The sequence below is a fragment of the Styela clava genome, chromosome 3, assembly GCF_964204865.1.
Source record: "Styela clava chromosome 3, kaStyClav1.hap1.2, whole genome shotgun sequence".
NCBI classification, from domain to species: Eukaryota; Metazoa; Chordata; class Ascidiacea; order Stolidobranchia; family Styelidae; genus Styela; species Styela clava.
Window position 1 is genome coordinate 4,144,761 of NC_135252.1, and position 26,834 is coordinate 4,171,594.

Consider the following 26,834-nt stretch of genomic DNA (forward strand, 5'->3'; position numbering starts at 1 on the left):
CAAATTATTGCATAGCCAGATTCTGTTTATTTCAATATCAAACATATTAAATATAAAGTTGAAGTAATAAAAAGAAATTTATATACAGTTCCAATATGTATATATATATATATATATATATATATATATATATATATATATTACGAATTACTGCTTTTTCGATAATGTTCGAAAAAATCTTAAGAGACAATGATGTTAAGTGAAATATAACACATAATTTTATACTACTGTATAAAGTGTATACTAACGCTGTTATCAATATTTACACAGTAGAGGAACTAACTGCTACTGAAGAAAGAAGGGGGAAACGAACATAATTTCAACCAATTCGCTACCCTGTCAAGTAGGATACAAATGGTCGACATTGCAATACAGTTTCATTGTTATCCATATGTCCATTGTCAACTTGAAATGGTAGCATGTTTTGCCAAAATGTCTATGCAAAAAAGCTTCATCATAATACAAAAAATAAGTTGGATTTGGATAAATTTACCATCATTCTGGAATCAATCCGAATAAACGTGTTGTGTTATTAACCATGGATCCCTTGGTACAAATAAGTTTTTATATTACACACGAATTACAATATAAAATCATACCTTGGAACATATTAAGTATTCATTTTTGTCTCGTTTTCACGAAGTGAAAAACTATACCCTGAACTAGTATTTTGTTAAAAAAGGGCGCAAGTAAATGAAAATGGAGCTTAATCGCAGGTTGAAAAGTACGGTCTAGGAAAATCCACATTATTTTTCAGTCACAAAATATATATGTTCAATACTGATTACAAATCGACATATTTATATTAATTTATTTAGATATTCGTTAGTTATTCGTGTCGTTTACAAGATGAATTCTAAACTAATAATTCCACATAATGAATCGGAGATAAATTTTGTAAAATTCTTGCCATTAACAGAGTACATGTCATAAATTAGGTCCGCTTCTGCACAGGTATGAAAAACAGCATCGAAGAATTTTATCCATAAGGTATCTGGTAAATATGCAGTTCAAGGACCAAGTGTATTAAAAATAAATACAAAAAGAGGGCATTTAACGATAGAACAAAGTCGTGAAATATTATTTATTTTACTAAAACTTATATTTATGTCAGTAAATAAAAAAATATCATAAGACGTAAAAGTGTAATTTGTAATACTCTCTCTAATAGATTAATAGTTGCCTCATTTATTTACATGGAAAATAGGAAACGGATCGTGTGGTCAAAGTTGCCTGGAAAAGCTAGAAAGGCTGTTGAGTGTTGAAAATTAAGGTAATCGCCAACTCACATCACGATATAATTGGGTATTTTTATTTTCATGATTGGAAGAAATCTCCGACAACTATTGGATATTCTTAATATGCGTTTATTTATTGCACACTCAAGCCACAGCTTATAATTACACGGCGTCTTTATACGCTAAAAAGTAACATTAGTTTCTTCGTTCGAAAGCTGTGAATGAATATTGATTCTGAAATCATGGAGTACAGACATGAGAAATAGACTTAGGTAGTTAAGCTCACAAACCTGCATTAAACAATTTTCATAAAATAACATACCGGCATGCCGGATGATTATTCAAACTACAACTGATTGAATAACAATGAAGCATATGGCCAAATTGTCAGAAATTTCTACTCCGGAAAGAACTGTATTTTTTCGTGAAGCTTATTAATCGGGTCGCTTTGTATGTTCAATAGTACCAATGATATGTTTATAATTGATGATAAAACCGCTTTTTTGTTGTGTTAAGTTAGGTTTTTCATCATTTTTTGCAATACTTTTAGGTTGCGACAGTGGCGATTTTGTAATGCTTGCCTAATAAGACTTCAGCACTTGGAAGTTTGCTAGGTGAATTGCTGATCTGTTGATCGTTAGACCATTTCAATGCTTCTGGTGACGGCACAAGTGAAACTTTGTCTTCTTTACATTGTCGCTCCTTCTTTTCTGCTGGTTGCACCTGTCGAGCGACGTAAACGATACACGAAGTAGGTTCTGCTTGTGGCGACGGTGTACTCTTGAACGATTCTGGTTTGACTTCCATCATTTTCTCACATTCTTTTTTAACTTTTACTATTTGTTCGATCAGACTCGGCATGGTTTGGGTTTCTGTCGATTTTGCTTTAACAGCAACGTCTATCGTTGACTTATTTTGACGCGTTTGGTCGCTGGAACAACGACGCCTTTTTCGCGAATCAGGCAACACATTATCTGACATCGTAACGGAAATTTTACAATTTGCTGGTCTTCGAAGCGATGTGGTTAGACTGTTTTTTTGACTTTGTAGTGGATTATTTCTTGGACCTTTTTCTGGTTTTACTTTGACCTCCTCTTGAATATTTTGATCCGGTTCCTGCGTTTCATTGGATTCGCCAATTTGCTGCCAGCCATGAGCGTTGGGACCAAATTTATACACGAGCCGTCGTCCATCAACTCTTTCCAGAATACCACGGTTGTAGTAGTACCTTAAAATGAAAATAACTCTGTCATGCCGATTTCGTTTAAATACTAGATAGATTTATATCTCCTAAAATACCCAAGATTCCACGAATTGTTAATAAAGTTGTCATATAATAATTTTTGTTATACATGAAATGAAATCTAAATAAAGAACATTTTACAACAATTTCTGGCAAGCAACATACCTCATAGCTCTGCTCAGTTTTTCGTATGTCATTTTCGGATTATTTTTCTTTTTGCCCCACATTCCTGCAACAATGTCTGACTGAACAAATCTGAAAATTCCAGATTTTCTGTCCTCCCACTTGATCAGACTCGGACAATACGTTTGATCGAGTAGTGTATCTCGGATGAATTCCCATAAGTGAATACTTTTTCCTGCAAAATAAATTGAATAATGTGAGAAATGTTCGAGGTAATTGGCTAAATTCCGCGACATGGGCTCAATGCCTGAACTCCGAATTCCTTACCTTTTTTAGACTCAAACCCTATCTTGATGAACAATTGTTCAAACTTATTGATTCAAAGATCCTAATAAGTTTTTTGCTAATTTTAGCCTTTACGATATCAGGTCATATAATTCCGCACCAAAAAAGTACTTATTTGTCTTTAAATACCGTTAACGACAACACCACCCTACAACCAGTATAATTTGAATTGGAAAATTCGTTTCTCTACTTTACAGCAATTGCTATCTGAAATTATGAAAACCGATTGAAGCCGGGTGTTATACCGATATAAGTGTAGCAACAATCGGTTACGGACATGCCAGCCTAAGTAAATAACTCGAAAAGAGGCAGTTTTCAGTAGTCGTTGCCGATGATTATGCATTATAGCCTAATCCGGAATTGAACAGATTCCGAAAATTATAACTCGAATTCATGAAGACGTGGTGTCAGATTTCAATATTATAAATTGACTTTGTTCACCAAAACACTCGTTTGAATATTTCTGATTACTATTGTGACAATGTCAACAAAAGAAACGTGTGTTTTGGGGCATTTCGGAAATATAAACACGGAAATTGAAAAAAAAAACATTGACTCCCCCTAAGGATGAGTTGCAATTTTCAATGCAAAAAAATAATATCCATCGATAGCCCGCCAAAAGAAATATCAACCCTTTCTCACTATGTTGGTACCAGTTATACTACTTATGCATGATTCGGCTTTGTGAATATATTTTGCCAATAAGTTTCTGATTTGCCTCAGTTTGATTTTTCTGTATATATTACTTATTAGGTGCGTCGATATACAACTTTCGTTAAATAAATTGTGAATGCGATTCGTTGTGAGTCACCGCCCAAAATAGAGATAAAACTTTGCACCAAAATGCGTCAATCAGAGATAAATAAAATTTCCCTTGTTACTTTTCATTTAATCATAAAGTTTGGTTGAATATGTGTTGGCTGGCAACATGTGACTCAGGTTGAGCGTTTTGTGTAAAGTTAACAACTATCTTCGGTTTAAATTCGATTGATAGGTAATAATTGATATATACCATAAAAACGAGTCACGTGAGATGTTGGCCGAAAAACGCAAATGACATGTTACTGAGGTTTCTGTTGATGAAATTTAAAAGAGGATAGTAAATTATGACAATACCCTATGTCAATAATAAGGGTTATTTTCAAAATTGGAATTGCCTTATTTCGGCTTTTTATTGGGGGTAATAAGTAAAAAGCGCAACCTAAGAGATGTAAATGCTGAAAATGTCCATCGTTATACCCGGAGTTAACTGTTCCAGTAGGGAGGGATGTATAACAAGATCCCAAGCGACAATAGTATAATTCAATATTAAGTGATTATTGTTTAGTGTAATTTTGCATTTTATTGAGCGCAATATATAAAAATACGGTCTATTTCTCATTTTGCCGAACACAGTAACCACATTATTGAAATACTAACTAAAATAAGACGTTATGCATAAACAATAACTCAATACAGCCGAATAACTACCCCAGGCCTTCTAAGAGTATATTACAAATATTCAAAATCAGCGAGTGTGAGCGTGAATGGTGATTACATTTATAATCAAACAAAGACAAACCCAAAGTAAAGAATAAACATATATTAATTGCTATAAAGTGAACCAATTACAGCCAATGGAAAGGCTATGGATGTATAATTGTAGCCACCTACCTGGATGTGTTGTGCAATTTAGGCATGATATGAATAATGTAAACGTGAACTATAACCTACACCTATTACTAAGAGTCATTTCATTTTAAATGGCGCAACGTGAACCACCTCAACATTAAATTCCCTTGATTACTTTTCAATGTCATTTAAATTCTTGCTCCCGTTCATCGAATTGGTGCATTATATATATATATATGCATTGTAACCATAATTCTAATGGCGCTTTAATATTCATGCATGTCACGTTTTTGAACTTAATCGTATCGACAATATAATATAATAAACTCAACGATCATTATCGTTGGTAAAAATGATCATCTGTAATGAGGAAACAATATTGGTCTTATTTTTAATAGGATCTGGGTGCTCCATGCTTGGCTTGGTTTAAAATAGAATGTATCTCAGAGATTCTCAAGCAAAACATGCGTTTCAAGTCATTCACTGGCATTTTCGCACACTAACACAAGACTCTTAAACTACTCAGAATTGCTATCTTTACTTATACAGCAGGGCTTCCCAAACTAGGGGCCAAAGTACTGTATCTATTCTACAGTACACAAAGTACCGAGATTCCGAGTGAATATACATCATCATACCGTGTTTTCCCGAAAATAAGACATTGTCTTCAATTTTCTTTCGAACACTGGGGCTCATTTTTGGGGGATGTAGAGAATAACGAGATTTTTTTAATATACAAAATATGAATACCGAAATATATAAATAATATGATCAAATATGATACCAACTTAATAACACGTTTTCATTTAAAATAGCTGCTACATATAGATTATTAACCATTCAAAAAGTAAATTTCTTTCTATCGACTAGGACTCAGTGGTTTTCGAACTTCATTGTATTGTGACGCCCTCCAGAAATAAGCTCAAGTTGCGACTTCCCGTGAAACATACCGTACGTATTGATACATTTCAATATAATACCTTTTTTGCAATGAGTTTTATATAAGCGAACAAACAAAACCTAACAACAGTCAGTGAAATCACATTTATGGTATCACATGATAGAAAAGCCTGCTCTATATAAATACGAAATCGCAAAGGAGATGGGGTGCGCAACGCTTTTTAAACCAAGGAAAAATATTCGTTATCTACAGAAAACCAAATTTTCAGAATTAAACTTATTTATTATAACACCATCACGAAATTTTTCGACGCCCTAGCAGAATTGAAACTTCCACGGGATTAGGTGAACAAATTGCGCTATCGACGAAGTCTTTTTTCAAGGCGAGCGCTTGAATTAAAATCATTTTTAAAAGTCAGGCTTGGACTTATTTTGGGGGAAACACGGTAGAATCATCGCGCTTGCATAACAATGCATATTCTGATCGTTTGAACCGATTTGCGTGCTTGCATAACAATGCCGGCTTTAAACGCTAAGCTAGCGGCTCCGGAAAGCGATTTGCTCAGTGTGCCTCGAAACATATTACATATTATATTTATTCCAAATGTTTTATTGTTTCTCATTAAAGCAAATGATGTGTATATGAATCAAATTCATTTTACATTTCTATAATATTTACTTTCTGTTACGTTGTTACGTAACAGGTAAACCCTAATGCTGCAATTTCGTTGGCCGCAGTTTATTCATTTGCTGAACCGAGTTTATCGAACATGAGTGGGTTTTAAACATTTTAAAGAAAAGCTAGGCAGAGTTAAGCCTACATGTTTATAAACTTCAAAAGGCATAAAGTACATATTAACGATGACAAACTTGTGTTTTATTTTGCGGCAGCATATTTTTTTAGTGGAGGTGCGCCACTAGCTTTTTCGTGGAGGTGCGCCACTAGCTTTTTCCTTGATGATTTAGTGCCGCTGCAAACCGCTGCTTAATGCTAAGTTTGATCAATAAGAGTGAACAATTCCGGATTAGGACCAGGTCGTCGGTGGGCAGACATCGTAATTTATCATTAGGCCTGCATAAACAAACATCGCGCCACGGCTGAACTTGTTATGCAACAAGAAGCATTCGCACCCATTACATTGAATAATCTGAGGACAGATGTTTTTGTTATTGAGTAGCCCTTTGAACTGTTTAGCATTATTAGCGTGAACAAGGGCCGCGAAAAATTGTAATATATCAAAAGGGGCCGCGAGCTCAAAAGTTTGGGAAGCCCTGCGTATACAGCATCTCGCACTAGTTATATGCATACGGGTCCAACAGCCCAAAAGCATAAATGAACAATAGGTACAGCAGAACTCAATCGACGAAACACACATTCTTTGTTTTAGCCATACTATTGATCTGAGACAAAACAGTCTATATTGGTATTTATTTCATAGCACACAAAGTCAACAAGCGTGTCCGGAAAATTCGTCACATGAAAAGTTGCCGCAAGAGAATTTTGCTGTAAATCAAGTATTTTTGATAGCATAAAAAATCGCCACAAGAGCATTATGCTGTAAAACAAGTATTTGTAATAAAAACATTTAGGTTTATAGGGTTAGGGTATGCTCTTAAATAACGAATAAAAATATTTTTTGAATAAAAAGATATTTCAAAAACCTAACTGTTTTTATCACAAATACTTGTTTTACAGCAAAATGCTCTTGCGGCGATTTTTCACGCGGCGAAATTTCCTGTGGCGAATTTTTCTAGCAGCGGCAACAAGTCAGCGCATAAGCTAGGAGATAGTAAAATGAATTTTATATTTCCAGATTGCGCTCTACCATTCCAGTTGTGTTATTTTTCTGACACCATATCAAGCACGCGAAGTTAGGCTATCGCGCTCGTTGGTAGTAAAATAAAAATAATTTTAATTTAACCGGATCCGAATAATTAATAAATATTACCTGAAGTTCTTCGCACTTTCAGATCAAACGAATCAATGAAAGATGCATCCTGTCCATCGCATGTATGTCTTCTTGATAACCCACTCTGAAATTGTCTTTTCTTGTTCGAATGAAATCCGGTAAATCGGCGATTTTGTATCCCGCATAAAGGATCTGAGTGTTGTTTGGTAATCAAGGCATTTGTCGGAACTGAAAAAGGATAACGTCAAAAGTAAAATGAATATCTCTACCAGAGTATAGCGCTATTGTATGGTCGTATTCATAATGAAAACTGGTAATCGCCGATCACATAAAGAATCGGATGTTTTATCTTGTGACCAAACCATTTGTATGAACTGAATAGAAAAGTTTGCCGGACCGTGCTAACATATACTGGATGTACTGTAATGTATTATCACAATCTGTCAACTGCATGATCAAATATATAGTTATAAGATTCATTCGACAGAGTATGACGTCAATAGAATGTCCTATACAACATTGGTATTCGAAATTGCATCTTAGCACATTTGACAGCACTACCACCCCCTACTTTTAGTTGGTGAGTAATGATAAAATAATATTTCTAACCTATCGACTCCATGTTTTGCCCTCGGATTCCGTTTACGCCGACTTCTCCATCTTGTGTTGTTGTACCTATGCGACGATTATGTGATACAAAAGACGGATAAACAGTGGTAATATTGCCTTGTGTGACAAACTGATGGCATCCCTTTGTATTCTGAGACTGTACCATACTGTTTGCGGCATTTGCTTTAGTTGCATCATTCAGAGAAGAAGGCACAAAAACTACATTTCCGTCTAGTGTACGGACGGTTAGCGAAGATGTACTGTTGGCGAAAGATGGAAGAGATTGCATAGAAGCGTCTGCTATGTATGTTTGACAGTCGTCCATATTGAAAAGCTTAGGTTCTGACTCTGAACAAGAAAAATAGGTTGTTATTCAACTGAATTTGGACATGACATAACCAGCTAGAAATCAATAAAACATTTCTCGCTTCCATAAACTGAATAGAAAGTAAAGAATTCGGCTACGATGAAATGCATTGGTTTATTCATATATATACTGTGCAGCGTATTCATAAAGTCCCGTTACAATTTCAATATGTTTCTTTATGAAGTCAATTCTCAATATATGTCAAACGGATTCGGTATATTTTAACCAGTGTTTATTTAAGTTACTACATTCAACACAGCAGAAGGGATATCTAAATATGGTTTTGATAAATTCCGTTAAACATATAATACCTTATGAACATCCTGTAGGCTTTATATTAAATTCGTTTTTTGATTTTGATACTATTTACTCGTAATGCAATGCGGTATCGGTCGGTATATAGTTCACAATATACCAATTTAAAAGGACTGTGGGTAAAAATAACTTAAACTGTAATAAAAAGCCGTTTACCACCAGCTGTTAGGGTCGATGTCGTAGATGATGTCGATCCTCGCTCCCACAAATCTTCTTTCGAACCCTCGTCATTCACTGGGCATGTGGAATCGTTTTTGGAAGGGACAGACACCTGTAATATTAAGAAAAAACTGGGGGCGTCGAAATACAGATATAAATCATATCATCACTTGCATGCTGGCAGATGTAAACGTGCACCAGTCAAAGATAGATAACCGAACTGTCTATCATTTAGAAATTAGTGAGAACGGCGCCCAAAATAAACTGCTTAATATGTCACGAATATACAATGACGCAATACTAGAATTTGTTAAAAGAACTACAAAAAATGAAGTCGATCTACAATTTAGTAGGAATTCTTACCTCCGTTAGAATGTTTGCTGCTACGTTTTGAGATAGAGATTTGAGGAGGGAACTATTTGCCTGTTGCCATGCTGTATTATTACCACAGTAAGACACTCCATTCAGTTCGACGCGATTCTCTGTGTTATCAGGCATGTTATTGCCAATTCTTCCCGTTGTGTTTACGACCGGCGTATATTTATTCGGCGAAGACTCTGGACTGTGAATTCCGCTGTCTGTGTCAGACATAGCGGGATCGCGCAATGAAATGAAATTTGGTGTTGCCAGTTCTCCAGAGGCAGATACAATAGAAGCTGGCTTTTGCGTAACTTCTGTGCTTACGTTTGACACGCAATCATGCATTGCAATTAGAGGGGGAGGAGGAACGTTGTAATAAGTACTAGGCGACACTGGAGGGTAATATTCAGTAGTGGACGAAACAGAGTCATCATAAGATGCTTGCGTGAAAAAATCGTGTACTTTGTTTTGTTGCGGGTAGGAAGAAAATTCTTTGAGAAGAGAGTGTTGGACGGAGTCGTTTGAAAGTAGCTCTGATCGGGTGTCGTGGTATACGTCAGGATAATGAGCAAATTTATTTTTATGCAAAGTAGATTCCTCGTATGAAGGTACCCGACCAGCAGGTGAGAAATGATTGTGAAAAAACTCAGTCGAGTTACAACTATGTGTCCGATGATGCAGACGACGTTCGTTTTCTTGACCGAGAGACTTCAGAAACGACCCTTGAAAATCCAACACATCTGCTATCTCGAGAGAGCCAAGGACGCTATCGGATCCCAAGAGATCTGTGATAAAGAAGTTGAATCAGAAATCTGTAGTATATTCGGTGCATCTTTGTCCAGACCAGGCGGCTAGACGTGCTTATTCTTTTTTACTGAAACTTTCAATTCAGGTTTTATTTAAAACCTACGTCAAATTTAGTGGTCTTAATATTCATTTCTTGGTATTTATACAAAATTTAAGTAATAGCCCAATCCGCGATGAAAAAATTATCAAAAACATCAGATTGTCAAATAATTAGAATGATTTTAGAACAAAGTGATATGGGGAATACAATGCGCTTAAATTTAGCCAAATTAATTTAGCATATGACTTGGTACAAAAACGACAATGGATGAGCAATCGTCGTCTTAATTGAATAACATTTGAATAAATAAGTTGCGCAAGCTTTTGTCAAAAACGGCCACGTTAAATTAGATATTGCAAATACCTTTCTATTCACTAGAAAGGTAAAAAAGGTCTGTGGAAATTTTTCATAAATCAGATTATAACCAAATTATATTTATAAATTATGAATACAATGGTTTGAGGCTTATGACGTGTTTTATCTATTAAACTCCGAAATCAACCGCGGCCCAAAACAAATTAACAATACAAAATTATTCATACAATAAAATGAGATATAACACATATATATATATATATATATTCATTCCCCTATATACCTCACCTTCAAAATTTACTGATTCTTCTAGCTGTTCTACGCTTGTTGCTGGAACACAATTAGGATTCACAACGACGCATTGTCCACGGTACTGATGATACATTTCGTTTTCGTTTATTTCTCTTTCTGAATCCGATTTACCATTCAAAAAAGTCAAAAGCTCTTTCACCTTTTTGATCAGGTGTTCAGCTAACAATAAATCGTTTTTACAATATTCGTGAAACTTATCTAATTCCAAGTTACGTAAAGCACGGCCGTTGAGGAAGCTCCCAGAAAAAATGTTTCCTGTGCGTTTCTGGTTCTCGACGTTTTTTGAATCTAGGTTAGTGCACAATGATGTTTTGTCTAACTCATAATGTCGTATTGTATCGTTGAGCCACGATGCTACCTAAAATAATTTGATCGTTAGGTATTAGTACAACTAAAGAAAAAGGCAACGAACCACAATACCCTATACGCCGTGGTTCCGGTGTAAAATGGCAAATTCCAGGTCCACCTGACAAACGCTCAATGACTAAGTGTGATAAAAAATATTGTAAAATATAATGAATTTAACAGAAATCGTCTATATTCAATCTTGTTGTATTTCCCGAAGAAGATATTATAGATGAATCTAAGGTAATGCTTATTCTTCTCATATTTTGACTGATGTTTCTTAGCGTATTTTAAAAGGAAGTCATACAGTTCATGTAAGTAATTTTACATTAGTTTTCTAACAGTGTGGCGCAATTTGATTGAGTTATAAACGCATGTGTTATTGCTAATGCATATTCATTATGTTAAAATAAACATGATAAATATCGATATTATAATACACCAAAATTTTTTGTTTTCACTTAACAAAAGATGACTTTATGACCAATTTTATCACCGGGACACAACACAATATCCTAGTTATAGTATATATCTTCATTATAATTTCAAACATCACAGACTACACAATTCCGAACAAAAATTAATGATATGTGAGATTGTAAAATTTTCTCAATTAAACACTTATATTAATCGGGAGCTATATCTTGGAAGGAATACTCGCCGCAGGAAACTTCGCTGTAGGAAATTTCACCGCATAGAAAAAAACGCCTTATCTAAAAAATATTCATTATTTAAGATCATACCCTATAAACCTAACTGTCGCAAAAGACATCAGCCCTCAATATTAGACGTTTAGAAATTTCATGCTAAAACTCGACATTAATTAAACCAATTTACAATGTACAGCGGTATAGTTAGATAGATCATGTCCGTTAATAATAATTATAGAGTTTCATTTTGAAAATATTCACCATCACTCAACACGTTAATAAAATTTAAAAGTCTTCGCCGTGGAAAATTCAGCACGCCCGAAATTCAACATACAATTTTTGTACCTCCTGAAGTATGCGCATTAAGATGGCGCACAACCTGAACATAGTATGTGTATACCGGTTAGTATTAGGGGTTGTGCGACATCTTGGTGCGCATACTTCTGGAGCACCCAATTTTTATATACAAATTTACAGAGTAAATTTTATATATCAAATCAAATACAATTACCTCTTCTGATGACCACTTTTCAATTGCCTTTGTTGGGTATTTACTAAGTTGCTGCTGAGTAATGTCTAAAATAGAATAAAACAAAAAGAGTTGACAGTAAGATCAGAAAATCAAGAATATTTTATATATAATCAGTATCAAGTCTCGAATGAATGGCCTGTCTGAATAATAACATAGTTTAATATTCATTGAGCCAAATTAGCAAGATGCATAAAGCAACAGAAAGTAGAAGGCCTCTACCTAAAATTTAAAGGCTAGGGACTAGGTTAAGGGAAATATATACCAAACCAAGAACACAATTATATATTCTCGGCCATGAAAATTAACTCTAGTACAAATTGTTTATATGTCAATCGGAATATTGCGGGTTAAACAAGTAGAAAAAGTTTTGCATGGCCGTACATCAAAATTTCCGCGTTACCACGGTACAATTTTCACATATCGCTTTCATCTGTACGCGAATTTTACAATGCCTAGTAAGCCATCCATAGTCCCTAACTAGATTTCAAAATTTTCCTGCGTTCCTGCAAATTTATGGCTCTATTTATTTTTGAAGTTTCTTCCACAGGTTGGAATAAGGTTGATATACTAATACAAATTTTCACAAAACATATTGCTGGAATCTTGATTAGAAAACTACCGTTTACAAAAACACGTATTTTATTTACTTAAGCATACTGATATATTCGGTGCACTCTATTACAACTTCCTAATACAATTTAACTCCATTTTTATTCCAAATCAAAATTTTCAACTTTCCAAACCGGGCACGGCACATTCTTTACCTTTTCTGATCGACCAACCACTGATGCGCATAGAACGATGGCCTGACTATAATGAAAGATCATATGAATTTACGTAACAGTTGAAGTGGGTGGAGTCAGCTATCGCGTAATTTGCTCTAATAATATTCATTTCAAACATTTCATCCATCCATTGAAAAAGCTCGGGCGGTAAAAAAGCTCGTGAATAACTAATGCTCCACGTATGGAACAAAATCACCTTTGTTTGCGAGCATTCGTTCGTCATGTTTGGTATCAGAATAACTACAATTGAAATTTTCAGAATCATACGTTGTACAATCGCGGGGAGGGCGTAATGTATGCGCTATCGTGTCAAACGTGACGCAAATTTTTTGATCACCTACGTTAACCTGTAGGTGAGTCAAGCCCGACATAATTTTCCACCAATGGCTGCGTAGAAAATCCATATTTACATATGTAATAAATTAATATGCATATTATTATTGTTTCCTTACATAATATACAAAATAATCTCTTCTCTTCTTCTCTCTTTTACTTAAATGTAATTATTTTATTTTTTTAACGATCCTATGCAACGCATACGCGTTGATGACTCCTTGATAGGTGTAAATAGTAATATTAAGAGTTAAAATATTACATGTGGCAATATTGATGAATGTTTTTTAAAATACATTCAGAAAATAGTGGAAGTCGAACGCTTGATACATGCAAGCAAGTGTTCTTATTTGTTAGACACTGAACTTCTTGTGAAACTCAATTACCTACATATCATTAGAGCTCCCACTCTTTTCTTGTTTGACGCTGAACTATGATGGTAATCATAAAATAGATTAATTTCTAAATATCACACCATTTCGTATACAAGCAGACACTATTTTGCACGTTATTTTATATTTGTAACTAATGTTTTAAAAGTTGAAATATGAAACATGTGGGCATTGTTAAATATTCGCCATCATATCTACGCGCAGTAATAAGCGGACACATTCAACTGAAACTAAATTTGTCCGAATACAAAAACTAAGCCCTTCCCAACTCAACCCGGTAATGCCGACCTACAACCCCAGCAAAATAAATGCTTATACCACGTTGAAGCCCATAAAACGCCCATGTGCCGTAATCTAATCTGCAATTTTTGTATTTACGCACTATGTTTTTATTAAATACATAAATTGGTGAGCCTACTTCAGAATAGAAAGAAGTCAGACGACCATTCACTAGATTTCCTATTTATAATATAGCATCAACTAATAATCATGATAAGTGATAACTAAACAGAACCTGTTTCTATTTTAAACCGTGAGTTTTCATAAGGGTGAGTACATGTGTTGTTTATTATTATTCTTTATATCTATTATCAAAAACCACTTTCGAAACTAAAGTTTCGACGAAATCAGGTTGGGACATCAATTCTAAAAACATGATTGAAACCGTAACCAAAATATCTTAGTGAACGGGTCACACCGTAAATCAGTAGAGCCGGGTGTAGGGAAACAGCTATCAAATAGTTATTTTAAATAATAAATATTATATATTAGTGGTCTGGAAAGTTGTTAGAAAAATTAGTAAAATTCATTTGTTTTGTAAAACAAATCAAGTTTACTATTAGCTCAGTTCTTCCAGTATTATACTACGACATCGCTCAATTATAGCCAAGTGAGAGAGAGCTACATCATTACGCAATCAGGTTATGGTCAATGTCAAAAGAAGCAATCTGGTAATGCAATTACATAGATGAAATCTATCATATAATCAACGAATGCATCTTGATTATACATATTTTTTTCAAGCGTCTGGAAACTTCATTTTATTTTCGAAACACGCTAAAAATAATACATGTAAAAACAATTCGACTCTCAATTAGAAACGAGTTCCGAAAGACGTGCAATATCTAACTGTCGACCCCATTTGCACGTGACAAGACTCAATATACTGCAATGGAAAGTTCAACAGCATTTGGGAATATTGTACGCGTCAAAAATGTTTTTCGGTAGTAAAAAAAGCGTCTCATTAGGCAATGAATTGCCATAAAAGAAGCTACAAAATCAGATATATTTGCTATTTGACTACAGACTTCGAGCCATTCAGAAAAATCTAACTACAGCTACGACTCCCAATTCTAGGTTGAAATAATTTTCTAATCTGACCATAGTTTATGACAACGCTATAGTAGAATTCTGATTACAAAAACTCTGTAGATCTCAAGCTTTTTTAATTTAAATTTTGAACCCAGCTCTTGAGGTTCCACCATTACTCTCGAAAATGGTGGCGTTTAAAATTTCGACCTCACGAAGTTTGGATATACGGCTGCGGCGCCTCATACCGACTCAAAACGGCAATCTGTACGACTTCAAGGCCCAAAGCGACAACCTAGTTGGGCGGAGTTCCGCACACTTTTGCATAATTCATCGCAAACTTTTCTCTCCACTCTTCATCTCTACGCTCAAACTTTCAAACATTTAAGAGACATCAGAACTCACATTGAACAACTTTGACGAAGTCATTATATGAAAACAACGATTAATTTAATATGACGGCATTCTTAATTACGCGCATACTAGTACTTCTAACTGTCTGAGACTACAATGATATAAAACTGATTCATCATCACATCTAGTTGAACATAGTCATATTATACGCAATAATACATTGGAAAACACGCCAAACTACGCGTGAACTACCAAACTACTATTTATTATTCCGACATGACATACTGTGTTATATCATCTGCAACAAATAGAAGCCAACTCATTCATTTTATTTTCAGTTTTTTTCGTTATTGTATTCTCTTGAATCAGAACGAAACCAGCATAGTCCGCATCTTACCTAAAGTTACCATATTTTAATCCTATATAATATTTTGATACTTCAAAGATCCAAATTTCTTGATTTACCCGATAACGCAAAACCAAGATTTGAATAGTAGATGATAGGAACGAATAAATTGGTACTACAAATCTACATTTAATTTTATTTTGAATAAATTAAGTTTTGGGCACTGCGAATTTGAATCTGAATATCTAATCTCATAAAATTTTTCTCAATTGTCGAGGTTTTACTCATCAGATGCAATGCTATTTGGCAGTTATGATGAAAAAATTCTTCGTTTTGATATTTTATATATGTTCAAGTATTCCATTTTTTCGAAACATTACTACAGTCCACCTGATATTATTAATAAATTCCATATACTCAAAATCAGTATGAGCAGTCACTACAACGTGAGATGACACCATTTAATAAAGGCAACTGAAAGACATCTATGAATATAATAATGACGTATAATATCGTCGGATGGGTTAGTGTCATTCGAGGGAGAACGTTTAGCGCGACCCATAACAATATAACATTACATCATATCTATGTATATGATTGCTCCACTTATCTGGGTTATCTTAAATATATATCACTATACTATTTAACATACAAAATAAAATTAACCTAAAATCAGTTGTAATATATATATTACCGGTTGTATTTTAATCTGTCCAGCCTATTTCTTCTGCTCTAATTTTTTCAGCTGGGCATTATTGAGTACATATAAAACAGTAAATTATCTGACTGACCCTCATTGCCAGTACAATATAGATGTACAAGGATGTGTTTTTGGGACATTGATTAATTTGTAAATAAAAAAGTTATGATAGATTTCACTGTCCAGTGAGAGTCAAAATCATAATATGTCACCATATTTTATACAGGAAACATTCCTTGTCATCCGATACAATTCGATAAAAATGTCTCTTAAAATACTAACAGAGGCAGCAGATAAAACATAGGATTTTTAAGGTCAAACTGCCTAGTTGTCTTAAGTTGGCAAAAAACATCCAAATTTTGTCACTTTGTTTTTGCATATGATAAACAGATAAACCTTAGTAAAACGTCTTGGTAAATTATAGAATTGTAAATGTATTCTCTGTTGTCATGTCATTATAACTGAAGCCCTGATAAGATGTCAGACAATTGAGACAATCGAAAATGGGGGATAAAAGAACTATTAATTTACAATTCGGCTATGGGAATTAAATTCAAAAAGTCATCTCTAAAATTACATTAAAACATCAGTAAATTCTCTTTATTGTTAGAAGCGTTCCGTTAAATTTGTGTTTATGAGTGATCACGTGGGTGTCACATTTAACAATACCAAAAATTAAAGTCCCGTGGTGTACGTATAAGTTGCCTACTGTGTTTGATATAGGATTTGGTATTGAATCATAAAATATAAATTTTCGTCAAATGATTAAATCATTGCTATTTTTTTTATGAAATATAAGTTCAATTCTAGCCTATATTTGTCAACGAAAAAAAAAAATATTTTTACCATTGTGCAAATCCGAAATATTTTTTTTTTTTTTTTACAAAAGCACGAGAGTGTTATTGTAGGCGGATTTTTGGGCAAGAACCCAGTCGAAATTCCTAACTATAACCAATCTAGTAACAAAATGAGAATTGTCATACCGTACTGTAGATGAAACTTTTATAAGTGGCGTCAAATTGAAATATCCTAATCGAGTAAATAGTGTAAATTTTGTCACGTGTGACACATTCGTTGTTCTTGAAAGGTGATGCATTTGGGTTTAGAAAAAAATTGTTTGCTCACAAGTCGGAACCAGAAGTTAACCCGGAAGACGATTGCAAATTACGAATCTGCATCAGAAGCAGTTCATTACAGTGGATGAAACGGAGGAAGCCAAAAATTGTCATTTTTCCTACTTAAGATTACTTTTTATAGCGTATTTAATTATTTTGATTAATCACAAAACAATTTGAAGTTGCGTCTATAAAAACCGATTACGAAGTTTCCACTATTCTTCGAATATTACTGACGATGCTATTGTTTTAACAAGAAATTTGTATACAAGATTGAGAAGGTGTTTGATGAACTCAAGTACTGCAATATCCTGCTCACGACTTGTATTGTTTATTCGTGGGAACTACTACCTCACTGACAAATTTGTTAGAAAGAATGAGAATAACGTTAGTTATATACCGAGCAAGAGCACGTTCAGGTTGTTATCCGTGGGCTCATAATGAATTATTCAAATTGCATCCAAGATACGCAAATTTACTTAAATGATAAGTTTGATTTAAAACGTGGTTACTTTTATTATAATCGACCAAGTGTGGACATGGAATGAGGAGCTCCGCCAGGGTTCGTATAGCCAGGACTCGGATGCCCCGATGGTTAAAGCGTTAGACTTGGCAATCTTGCCTTCGTGAGTCAACGACGTAGGGTTATTTCTTTTATTTAAGTCAAAATCTTATTTGTATTTATTTCCATGAATATTTTCCCCCCTCCTGCGTAGGTTATTGACGAATGAGCCAAACTAATAATAAAGTTACATACAAAAAGGTTCACCTTTCATGTCCAATCAGTGTGTAACCTACTGAGTAAGCAATGCTAAGCAAAGAAGTTTCCGGCCCTATAAAAATACTATCGTTTCAATATTACGTATCAGTGACTGCTTAGACCTCCTTGTTCAGAGTGATTGCGTGATAACACCTCATAAAATGTGTCCATCATGGCTGGTTACTTTCGGATATGGGCAAGAAGAACTTTATGTAAATGAAAATTTGTATTCTGACTAATTCATAATTACAATTCGTGTCGAAAGATAGAAATTACCAAATACCTTTATTCTTTTTGTTAAATTCCGTTCCCACTTGCGTTCTTTCCAATCTCGACGACGTATTCGAGTCATGTGACACGACGCACGCATCAGTAGAACAATGGCAAGAAGATAGCGTTGCTGATGACACAATGACGCAATTTTTCGTTCCACGGTGACATAAATTCGACTTGTTTGTAGAGTTATTGCAACCGTATTTATTACTCTTTAACGTCATAGCAATATTATCCCGCGTAGTTGTCGATTTTGAACGTTTGACGCAATATTTTGTGGAACTATCACCAACCGAGCACTTTGGTGCGGATAGATCAATGCTGGGAATTGAATTACTAGCCTCATCTTCCATATCGCTGACAGGAAACCCATATAAATTTTCTGAAGCCAATTCTGTTATGTTAGTCGATTCACCAACGCTTTGTGATTTGTTATCTTCACTGCTGGTCGTGATATCTTCTTTTTCTAAAACACTCGTTTTCCTTTTTAGGCACGTAAAATTCCGGCAAGTTAGGGATTTATTTTTATTGGCTACAGGAGATAACAACACCTGATTAATTACGAAATCGTCGCTCAAATCGCCAGCTACTGTCTCCGTGCTGTTAAAAGCGACTGCTGAAGTTAAAACTGGATCTGCATGGAATTCCCCGGCATTAAGCAAACAGCTTCCGTCGTTGAAAAGACTAGTCATTGTTGGTGAAAGGGTACGGAGGTATTGTCCAGTAGCTGACCCTACAGAAACGCTATTATTAAAATCTTTTGAAGTCTCAAGAGTTTCTCTTGTCGCCTTGTCTCTCAGTTCCAAGTCCCGAAATGCATTCGAAAGAGGGAACATCTTAAATGGGCATTCAAATCCAGATGTGTCTGGAGTTTCTGATCTATTATACGTACTTACAGTGGGTTGCGCTACATCGGCAATTTTATTCTTTTTCAACAGATTTTTGTTACCTGTTTCGGTATATTCAAAACACGCTGAGTTACGTATTTTCATTGACTTTTTACATATGCGACCAATATTGCCATTGAACCGAACACGTGACCGCCTTTTGCACAATTTTGCTGATCGCGCACCTTCTATTTTCCAATCGCTAAAAGTTCCTTGGGGCGTACTTCTGAAAATTGTGTTACCTTCGTATCGAAGTTTTCTATTGGCAACGGGATTTTTGCCAGTTTCATTTGACCCAGGTTGAAACTTATTTTGAATTGTCTCTGAGTCAGAGAGAATGAAAGTCTTAGCATTAGATGCGTCGCCTAATTGTCCCAAACTCGATACATGAGAATTTTGTCGATTTGAATCGACGCTCACAGTGCGAAATTTTGCCAACCCCATATTCACAGTGCAAGAAGTATTTTCGGGAACAGCTTTTAGGGTGAGATTGTAGCGACTCAAAAATTTCATTAGATCTTTCTGAGATATTGTGCTTATGTTTACAACGGATTGTTTTTTGTTGTTGTTGCTTTTTTCATGAGGCCACCTTGAAGTTGAATTAAGATATGAGGTAGATCGTTCGGAGCCTGACTTAGAATTGGGACAGGAAATATTAGATGAGTCTGCAACAACGTTGTGTTTTTTCAGCTTCACTGGTATTCTCGTCAATTCAATACAGTTCACATTGTCTATCGAAGTATTTTCCGCTGATGCTACAGCACTTCCGTTATTTGTGTCTATTCTGTCATGATTACGAATTTGAGATTTTAATATCACGCTTCGAGAAAGTTTTTCTTTGTCAATGGTATTTCGATCTGACAACATAAAGGGATCTTTTTGCATTGATTCATTGATTTTCTGTCCATATTCACAAGGAATATTCCCACTATCAATTGTGCCAATGACTTGCGATGAATTCAGAATTCTAGGGGAATTTTCAGTTCCATTTATATCCATAGAAATATTGTCTGTCGCGTGTGATGCGTGGGTTTGTTTTGATAAAATCACTTTAGCTCCAGATAACGTACAGCCTTCTTTCTCTGTTCCTGTAATAGTTGAACCTCCAGTCGACGTTGTATATCTAGAAATAGTTAAAAACAAATATGTCAGAATGTTATATACAATAAGTTATATTTTTCTAATTAAGACTTAACGTTTAACACGGTGGATGAAAAAGAAACGTTGAAATAAATCACAAAAAACGTGTGTAATAAAATAAAATTATAAAGTGTTTAAATTCATAATGACCGGTGATGATCGGGAATGGGCAATTTTAAACCGTTCTGAACGGAAGCAAACTTCGACACAATTTTAAACATCGAATCGATTAATCGTGCTGTGTCTGTAAACATCTTTATTAAATTCCTCAAACAGCGCTTCTAACAACGGACACAGTGACAGCATTAAGCTGTTATTTGGGTACTCCTGTAGTATGTGTACGAAGTTAGGGTTAGGCCATAATTTTATTCCGATTTTCCTTATTATAGTTATATTACGAGTTCGGGGACTGTCTGTGTCTGTGTTAGCCAAGCTAATATACCCCCTGTTCATGAGTTTAAGCCCCTTTACACAACTTGATGGAAAATAGGCGAACAAAATTAGTTACCTTCATATTGGTACATACACTTATTTGACATAGCAATGTTGCACGATTCATAACAAAGCCTGTCTGCCAGTCACAATGTGCGTTCTTAGTTATTTCGATATCTTGCTATCTCTTGGATAATGAGGCATGAGTGGTGTATATCAAAAAAGGCAAAATAGGCCATTGCTAGCCCGATTCTTTGGAGTTTAGGAAAATATTTCAAAATCCAACGATCACCTTTCTCGAGTGACGAGTGCGCGTGACAACTCCGTTGCGCCCTCGCACGACCGATAATTATTAAATAAATTGATGCGTTCACACGAAACTTGCTAACGCAAAATGTGTAGTATTACAAGTGAATCAAACAAAAATGCTTTCGTGGATATTGATTTTAGGATCTGGGAAAGTGCCAATTTTGTTAAACCGGTTGGGTTTGTTGTCATTGGTACTCTCACTAGAGGTAATTGAAATTACTGCCAAGTCTTATAACAAAAGTGTTGCGGGCCATTTTCCCCGTGCATATCCTTTTATAGCACACATGCAGGGGTGGATTGACCATCAAACAAAATAAAAACGTGCTTAGGGCACTAAAAGAATAGAGGCCCCACACAAATTTTCAATGGTGCATTAGTGTCTAATAATAATAATAATAAATATTTCGAGTTGGTCAGTCGATCCAGTACAGTACATTCGGCCCTGTACACTTGTCCCGCTTTTCTAAGTTAATTTCATATTTTGGGGCAAATAGTTGAAGTAGAATTCAAGCCATGTTCGGATTTAGCAAGATTGAAGCAACATTTTGGTAGAAGATTTATTTGAAGTATTCATATGGAATGAGATTAAAACAATTGGGGCACGAGGGAAACAAGTTGGGAAACAATTTTGGATGGCTCGGAATTGAGTTGACCACCGCAGATCATATGTCTGTTGATTGTTTTCGCGCAGGGACGACGAAATTTCATTTTCAAACTTCTGGGTTATACTGCTCAGATAGCCTGAAGTCTGGACAAACTTTAATCCCTAACTTTGAAAAAATGGAATACTAGTTTCTCGTAACTTCCAATCATACTGATCCCGTGTACGATGCACTGGAATATGAGTTAGCGTTTATAATTGATTTTGAAATCCATACTATACAACTTGACTTTGGATGTCAATGCAGATTACATTAAAACTGTTACAAAATAATATTAGTGTAAATATTACATAAATATCGGGATATCCCATTCCTCACAACTATATCCACGGCAATACTCAGTTATTCATGAAATGCGATCTATCTCTATTTGATAGAAGTGTTTCGCAAGTGAATCAACTTGTTATTTGCCAATGATGATGACTGTTACTATAAGTCTCCTTTGGCCTATTCCATAAAGTATGAGTCGGCCTATAGGTTGAAATACAAAAAAATTGACGCTGGTCTTCATGCTTGTTGTCCCTTGGTTTCAATTCGTCCACATTGGAATATTTTAATCAATGGCCTGCAAAATTGACACTGCCATTTTTGATGTATGTCAATAAATCAAATGTTTTTGCGAAATCAATTTCAAAGTCGAACATACCGTTTTTTTTTAATTTATGTTTTGTAATATTGATGTGACAATGTGTAATGTTGTAATATTTTACCTAGAACACCCACAACGCATGCTAATGTGCGATGTATTCATCTAGAGAAATTATTATTACACATTATACCAATATTAGTTCTGGAATATCAAGATGTCAGTGTACGAGGCTATGGTCTACTTACATCGTTAACTGCACCCAGCGTACTATGGCCATCGCAGTCGTCGTCTGAGGTATGGGACTTGGATCAGATCAGATTAATAGACCAAAATGCGTTATTTGCACGTAATACATTCGACATATGTTTTCAAGGCGAATTTTAAGTACTATTGTCTATTGAAATGTATATCACAGTGAAATTGTATCTCTTTGTAAAGAGCTTCTTGAGATGCAATGCAATGAGGAAATAGAATCAATTTTCTATTCGAGAGATATGTCACTGCTTGATTTTCATAAAACGTATCTTCTTGAAGGAAACTCTATCCAAATTTAACAACCATGCAACAACAAGTGTCACATTAGGTGTCATTTGTAAATTTTTTGCCTAGTAAGAAGACTTGAGGCTACGAGTCGTCGTAGTGTTCGCTTGCTATTTACAGTCTACAATTTCAACTTCTGATCTGTGTAAAAATATGTTTCATCAGCCACCCGTTCGGTTTCTGACTTTCTTAAAACAATACGTGCGGCCCGTCAAGATTTGCAACTCTTAATTTTGGCCCGCGAGCGACAAAAGGTTGCCGACCCCTAATTTATATGATCTGACAAATAAAAGACGGAAGTCTGGGCTTTGAATTTATTTCTCTACGTAAAAGAACATGCCCTGTCACACAGATACAAGAGTGGGTTGGATGTAATGTTATAGCAATTAACCCCCAAATGTACTCCATTTCATGTTGAAATCATCAAAACAAAGTTAATTTTTCCCCAAATTCGAACAAAGACTTTCGTAGGAATCAAATTACACCAGTTTTAAGAACATACCATGTTCCACCCAGTCATTATCAAATTGAAATTTATATTCTCAAGACCTTTGGCACTGATTGAAATAATTATATCTAAGTTCCCATCCGTACGATGTACAATGTACATAATTACCCTTATTGAGATAAAAGGAGTTTCTGTTTATAACGTGAATCACGAGCTCACGTTTACAGTATTTGATTAGATTTAGGATCGACGCATAAATACGACTCGATATCTTTCAATGTTAAGCTAGTGTGAATAAATGTTTTAAGATTTGTATTCTGTGTGTTGTGGAAATTACGAATAAAAACATATAGAGATTTTTAACGCATCTTCATTCACGTGGGCATTGAAGTTGAAGGGTGAACTGACGACTGGCAGTTCTGAGACGGTCTACGAAATAGCAATATACGGTGGCATCACATTCATTTACCAATCATACATGCTATAAATGGTGACAAAACCGACTTGAATTAACCTTCTGAAACGGACCAGATCAATGGACAACAACCAGGACAGGCAACAATTGGACGGAATCAACCAAAAAACTGACCAAGCGAAAGATAAGTTTCCTTTCCATCATCTAACTAACATATTAGTCGTTAATTGGGGCCATTGCTGATCTAATATCTCTGTTTTCTTTCAGCAGCTTTCAACAATTGCCGAGAAACCGTCTCTACAAAACGTGCGAAAATCAAATTCGACCCATTACGAACGTCGGGGAGGTTGAAATTGCCTGGAACAACGATTAAAGTAGCAAATTGCTGAGAAGCCGAAATAATCAAAAACATTATGAAAAGACAATAATTTCAATTGAAAACAGTTGAACTATGGTAACGGACTCTGGAAACATTAAAATCATGAATATGGACTGTATTGAACATCGATCGAAATGAACTCTTTTAGAACATAAATACGACTCGATATCTTTCAATGTTAAGCTAGTGTGGATAAATGTTTAAAGATTTGTATTCTGTGTGTTGTGGAAATTACGAATAAAAACATATAGAGATTTTTAACGCATCTTCATTCACGTGGGCATTGAAGTTGAAGGGTGAACTGACGACTGGCAGTTCTGAGACGGTCTACGAAATAGCAATATACGGTGACATCACATTCATTTACCAATCATATATGCTATAATGTAAGTCGACCTCATCATTGTCGTATTATGAGATAAAAAAAAAACTCGATTGATGTTTTGAGACCGGATTATGATTGATTTATACGTAATGTACCTAGGACAGAAACGCGTCTTTATACTATGGACGGTGGAAGCTGACCTTTTTCATAGATAAATCATGCATAGTCAAACGGTGAATAGAATAACTTGAACACTTACTTTTTGCACTCTTTCGAAGTCGAATACTGCATTGGATTTTGACTCTGTAGCACCTGTGAATTGGTTGTATTGACATTTTTGTTCCATTTTAACATGTCACCATTTATATCCTTATCATTCCATTCTGAAGCAATTTGATTGTTTTCATTGTTTATTTGAATTTTATCTGTATTTTTGGTCGTCCCAAGCTTGGTGTTAGTGTCGCTATTTATTGTTTCTGGCTTTGCCATAGATAGTGCATTGCCAATCTGACTGTTTCGCGGTAATTTTGTCAGATCCTGTGGTAATGTTGCTATGTATACTATTTTCAGTCGTTTCCCAACGAATTGATTTCGTTCGTCGATAGACATGCATCTGAAAGTATAAATAAACACGATTCAATTTCATGTATAAATAACATAAGATTCGTTTGAGCATGCATTTTCTTTGTGTTACTGACGAAGTCAAAATTTCTTCCCGAGCAAAATCATCGACGTGCCATAGATGGTCAATGGATCACGGTTCGTACACGTACATGTATCGGAAAAATGTATTTAAATGCGAGTCAAGGCTTTCGCTTGATATCGGCGTAAATCATCACCATTTTACAAGAAAGCAAATCTGCCGATAGCATCGGGGAAATATCCTTGTGATTCGGATTTTCATGATTCGGTCATCATCTTCATTATAATACTGATAACGGATTGAATACCACTCATCGAAAAAAGATAATACAATTACAAATATTACCTATTACAAATATATTGAAAATAAAAATTAGGATATTAGCCTTGTATGAAAGTAATAAACACTATTTTGCGCATATAGTTAAAGCTGTTAGCAGGCGGAAACCCCAATAAAGAGACACTGAAATCTCAGGTCGATTTACAATTTTATACTACGCTATTAATGGATTTGTTCTGTTGTCAATAATGTAACTGATTCGACAGTTTTTATTATTATAAGCAAAATATTTAATTATAAAATACACAATTATAAATGAATATATTTATTTCTAATCGGACTGAATATGCATATTTTAGGACTTTAGGTTGACCTCAATGTGTGTAGTTTATTGATCAGGTAAACAGCAATAAATACCTCAATGCTATTTTTATCACCATAAAGCGGTATTCACCTATTTGTTTGCTATATAATGTCTAATGATTAAATGAACACATTACCTTTTTCGCTTTGTCGTAAGAATGTCCTGAGATAACGTAGCCTTGTTCGAATTTGAAGAAGCGATACTGGATTTCTCTAGAGCAAGCATAACTAATACAGACTAGAATTTAGCATCTGATACATGCTCAGCAAACTGTTGAAAATAAAATAATAGTATAAATAAACTATGTAATCCTGAGATACATAAAAATTGAGACACATTTTAAAACGAAGAATCCATTTATTGCCCCATCACTTGGTTAGGCCAGGTAATGAATGACCTCACCTTTCTCTGTTCAGCTTTGTTATTGAAACGCCGCTAATTTTCTGATCTATTTTATTTGATTATATTTATCTTATCCTATCCTTGGCCATATCCTTATCCCTGATCTAAGATAAACAGAATATAAAAATGATCAGCATATAAATTTCAAGGCACTAAATGCATAACCTGGCGCCCAAAGCTAGAAAAGTGAAATACTCGAAAGTTAAGTAAACGCTATAGACCGCAATAATATCATTTGTTGACATAAAAATGTGTCTCATTTTATGTTCAACCGAGAAAGGTCCTATTGTCTCTGGCAGGAGTCGTATGTGGAACTCAGTTGGAAACTGTAAACCATAGTCAAATAATTCGACAGCAAGTGCAAAGAAGCGAATTCGCGATACAGAATAATAATCACTTAAAGATGTGAATATACTGGGTTTGAATGTGTTTGTATACATAGTATGGCTTCTGGTACTACTGCATTATATTGT

General features: G+C 34.9%; 1 protein-coding gene across 1 annotated transcript; it reads right to left on the reverse strand.

Moving 5' to 3' along the window:
- Positions 1-35: 35 nt before the first annotated feature.
- Positions 36-26,231, reverse strand: LOC120343278 (uncharacterized). The gene is made up of 11 exons (XM_078110649.1): positions 26,096-26,231; positions 24,933-25,286; positions 18,558-20,557; positions 12,161-12,225; positions 10,631-11,012; positions 9,184-9,965; positions 8,818-8,932; positions 7,980-8,327; positions 7,410-7,598; positions 2,647-2,839; positions 36-2,466 (listed from the first exon to the last, which is right to left on the reverse strand). The coding sequence occupies exons 1-11, from the start codon at positions 26,182-26,184 to the stop codon at positions 1,785-1,787; spliced, it is 5,199 nt and encodes a 1,732-aa protein (XP_077966775.1). The 5' UTR covers positions 26,185-26,231; the 3' UTR covers positions 36-1,784.
- Between the last annotated feature and the right edge of the window lie 603 nt (positions 26,232-26,834).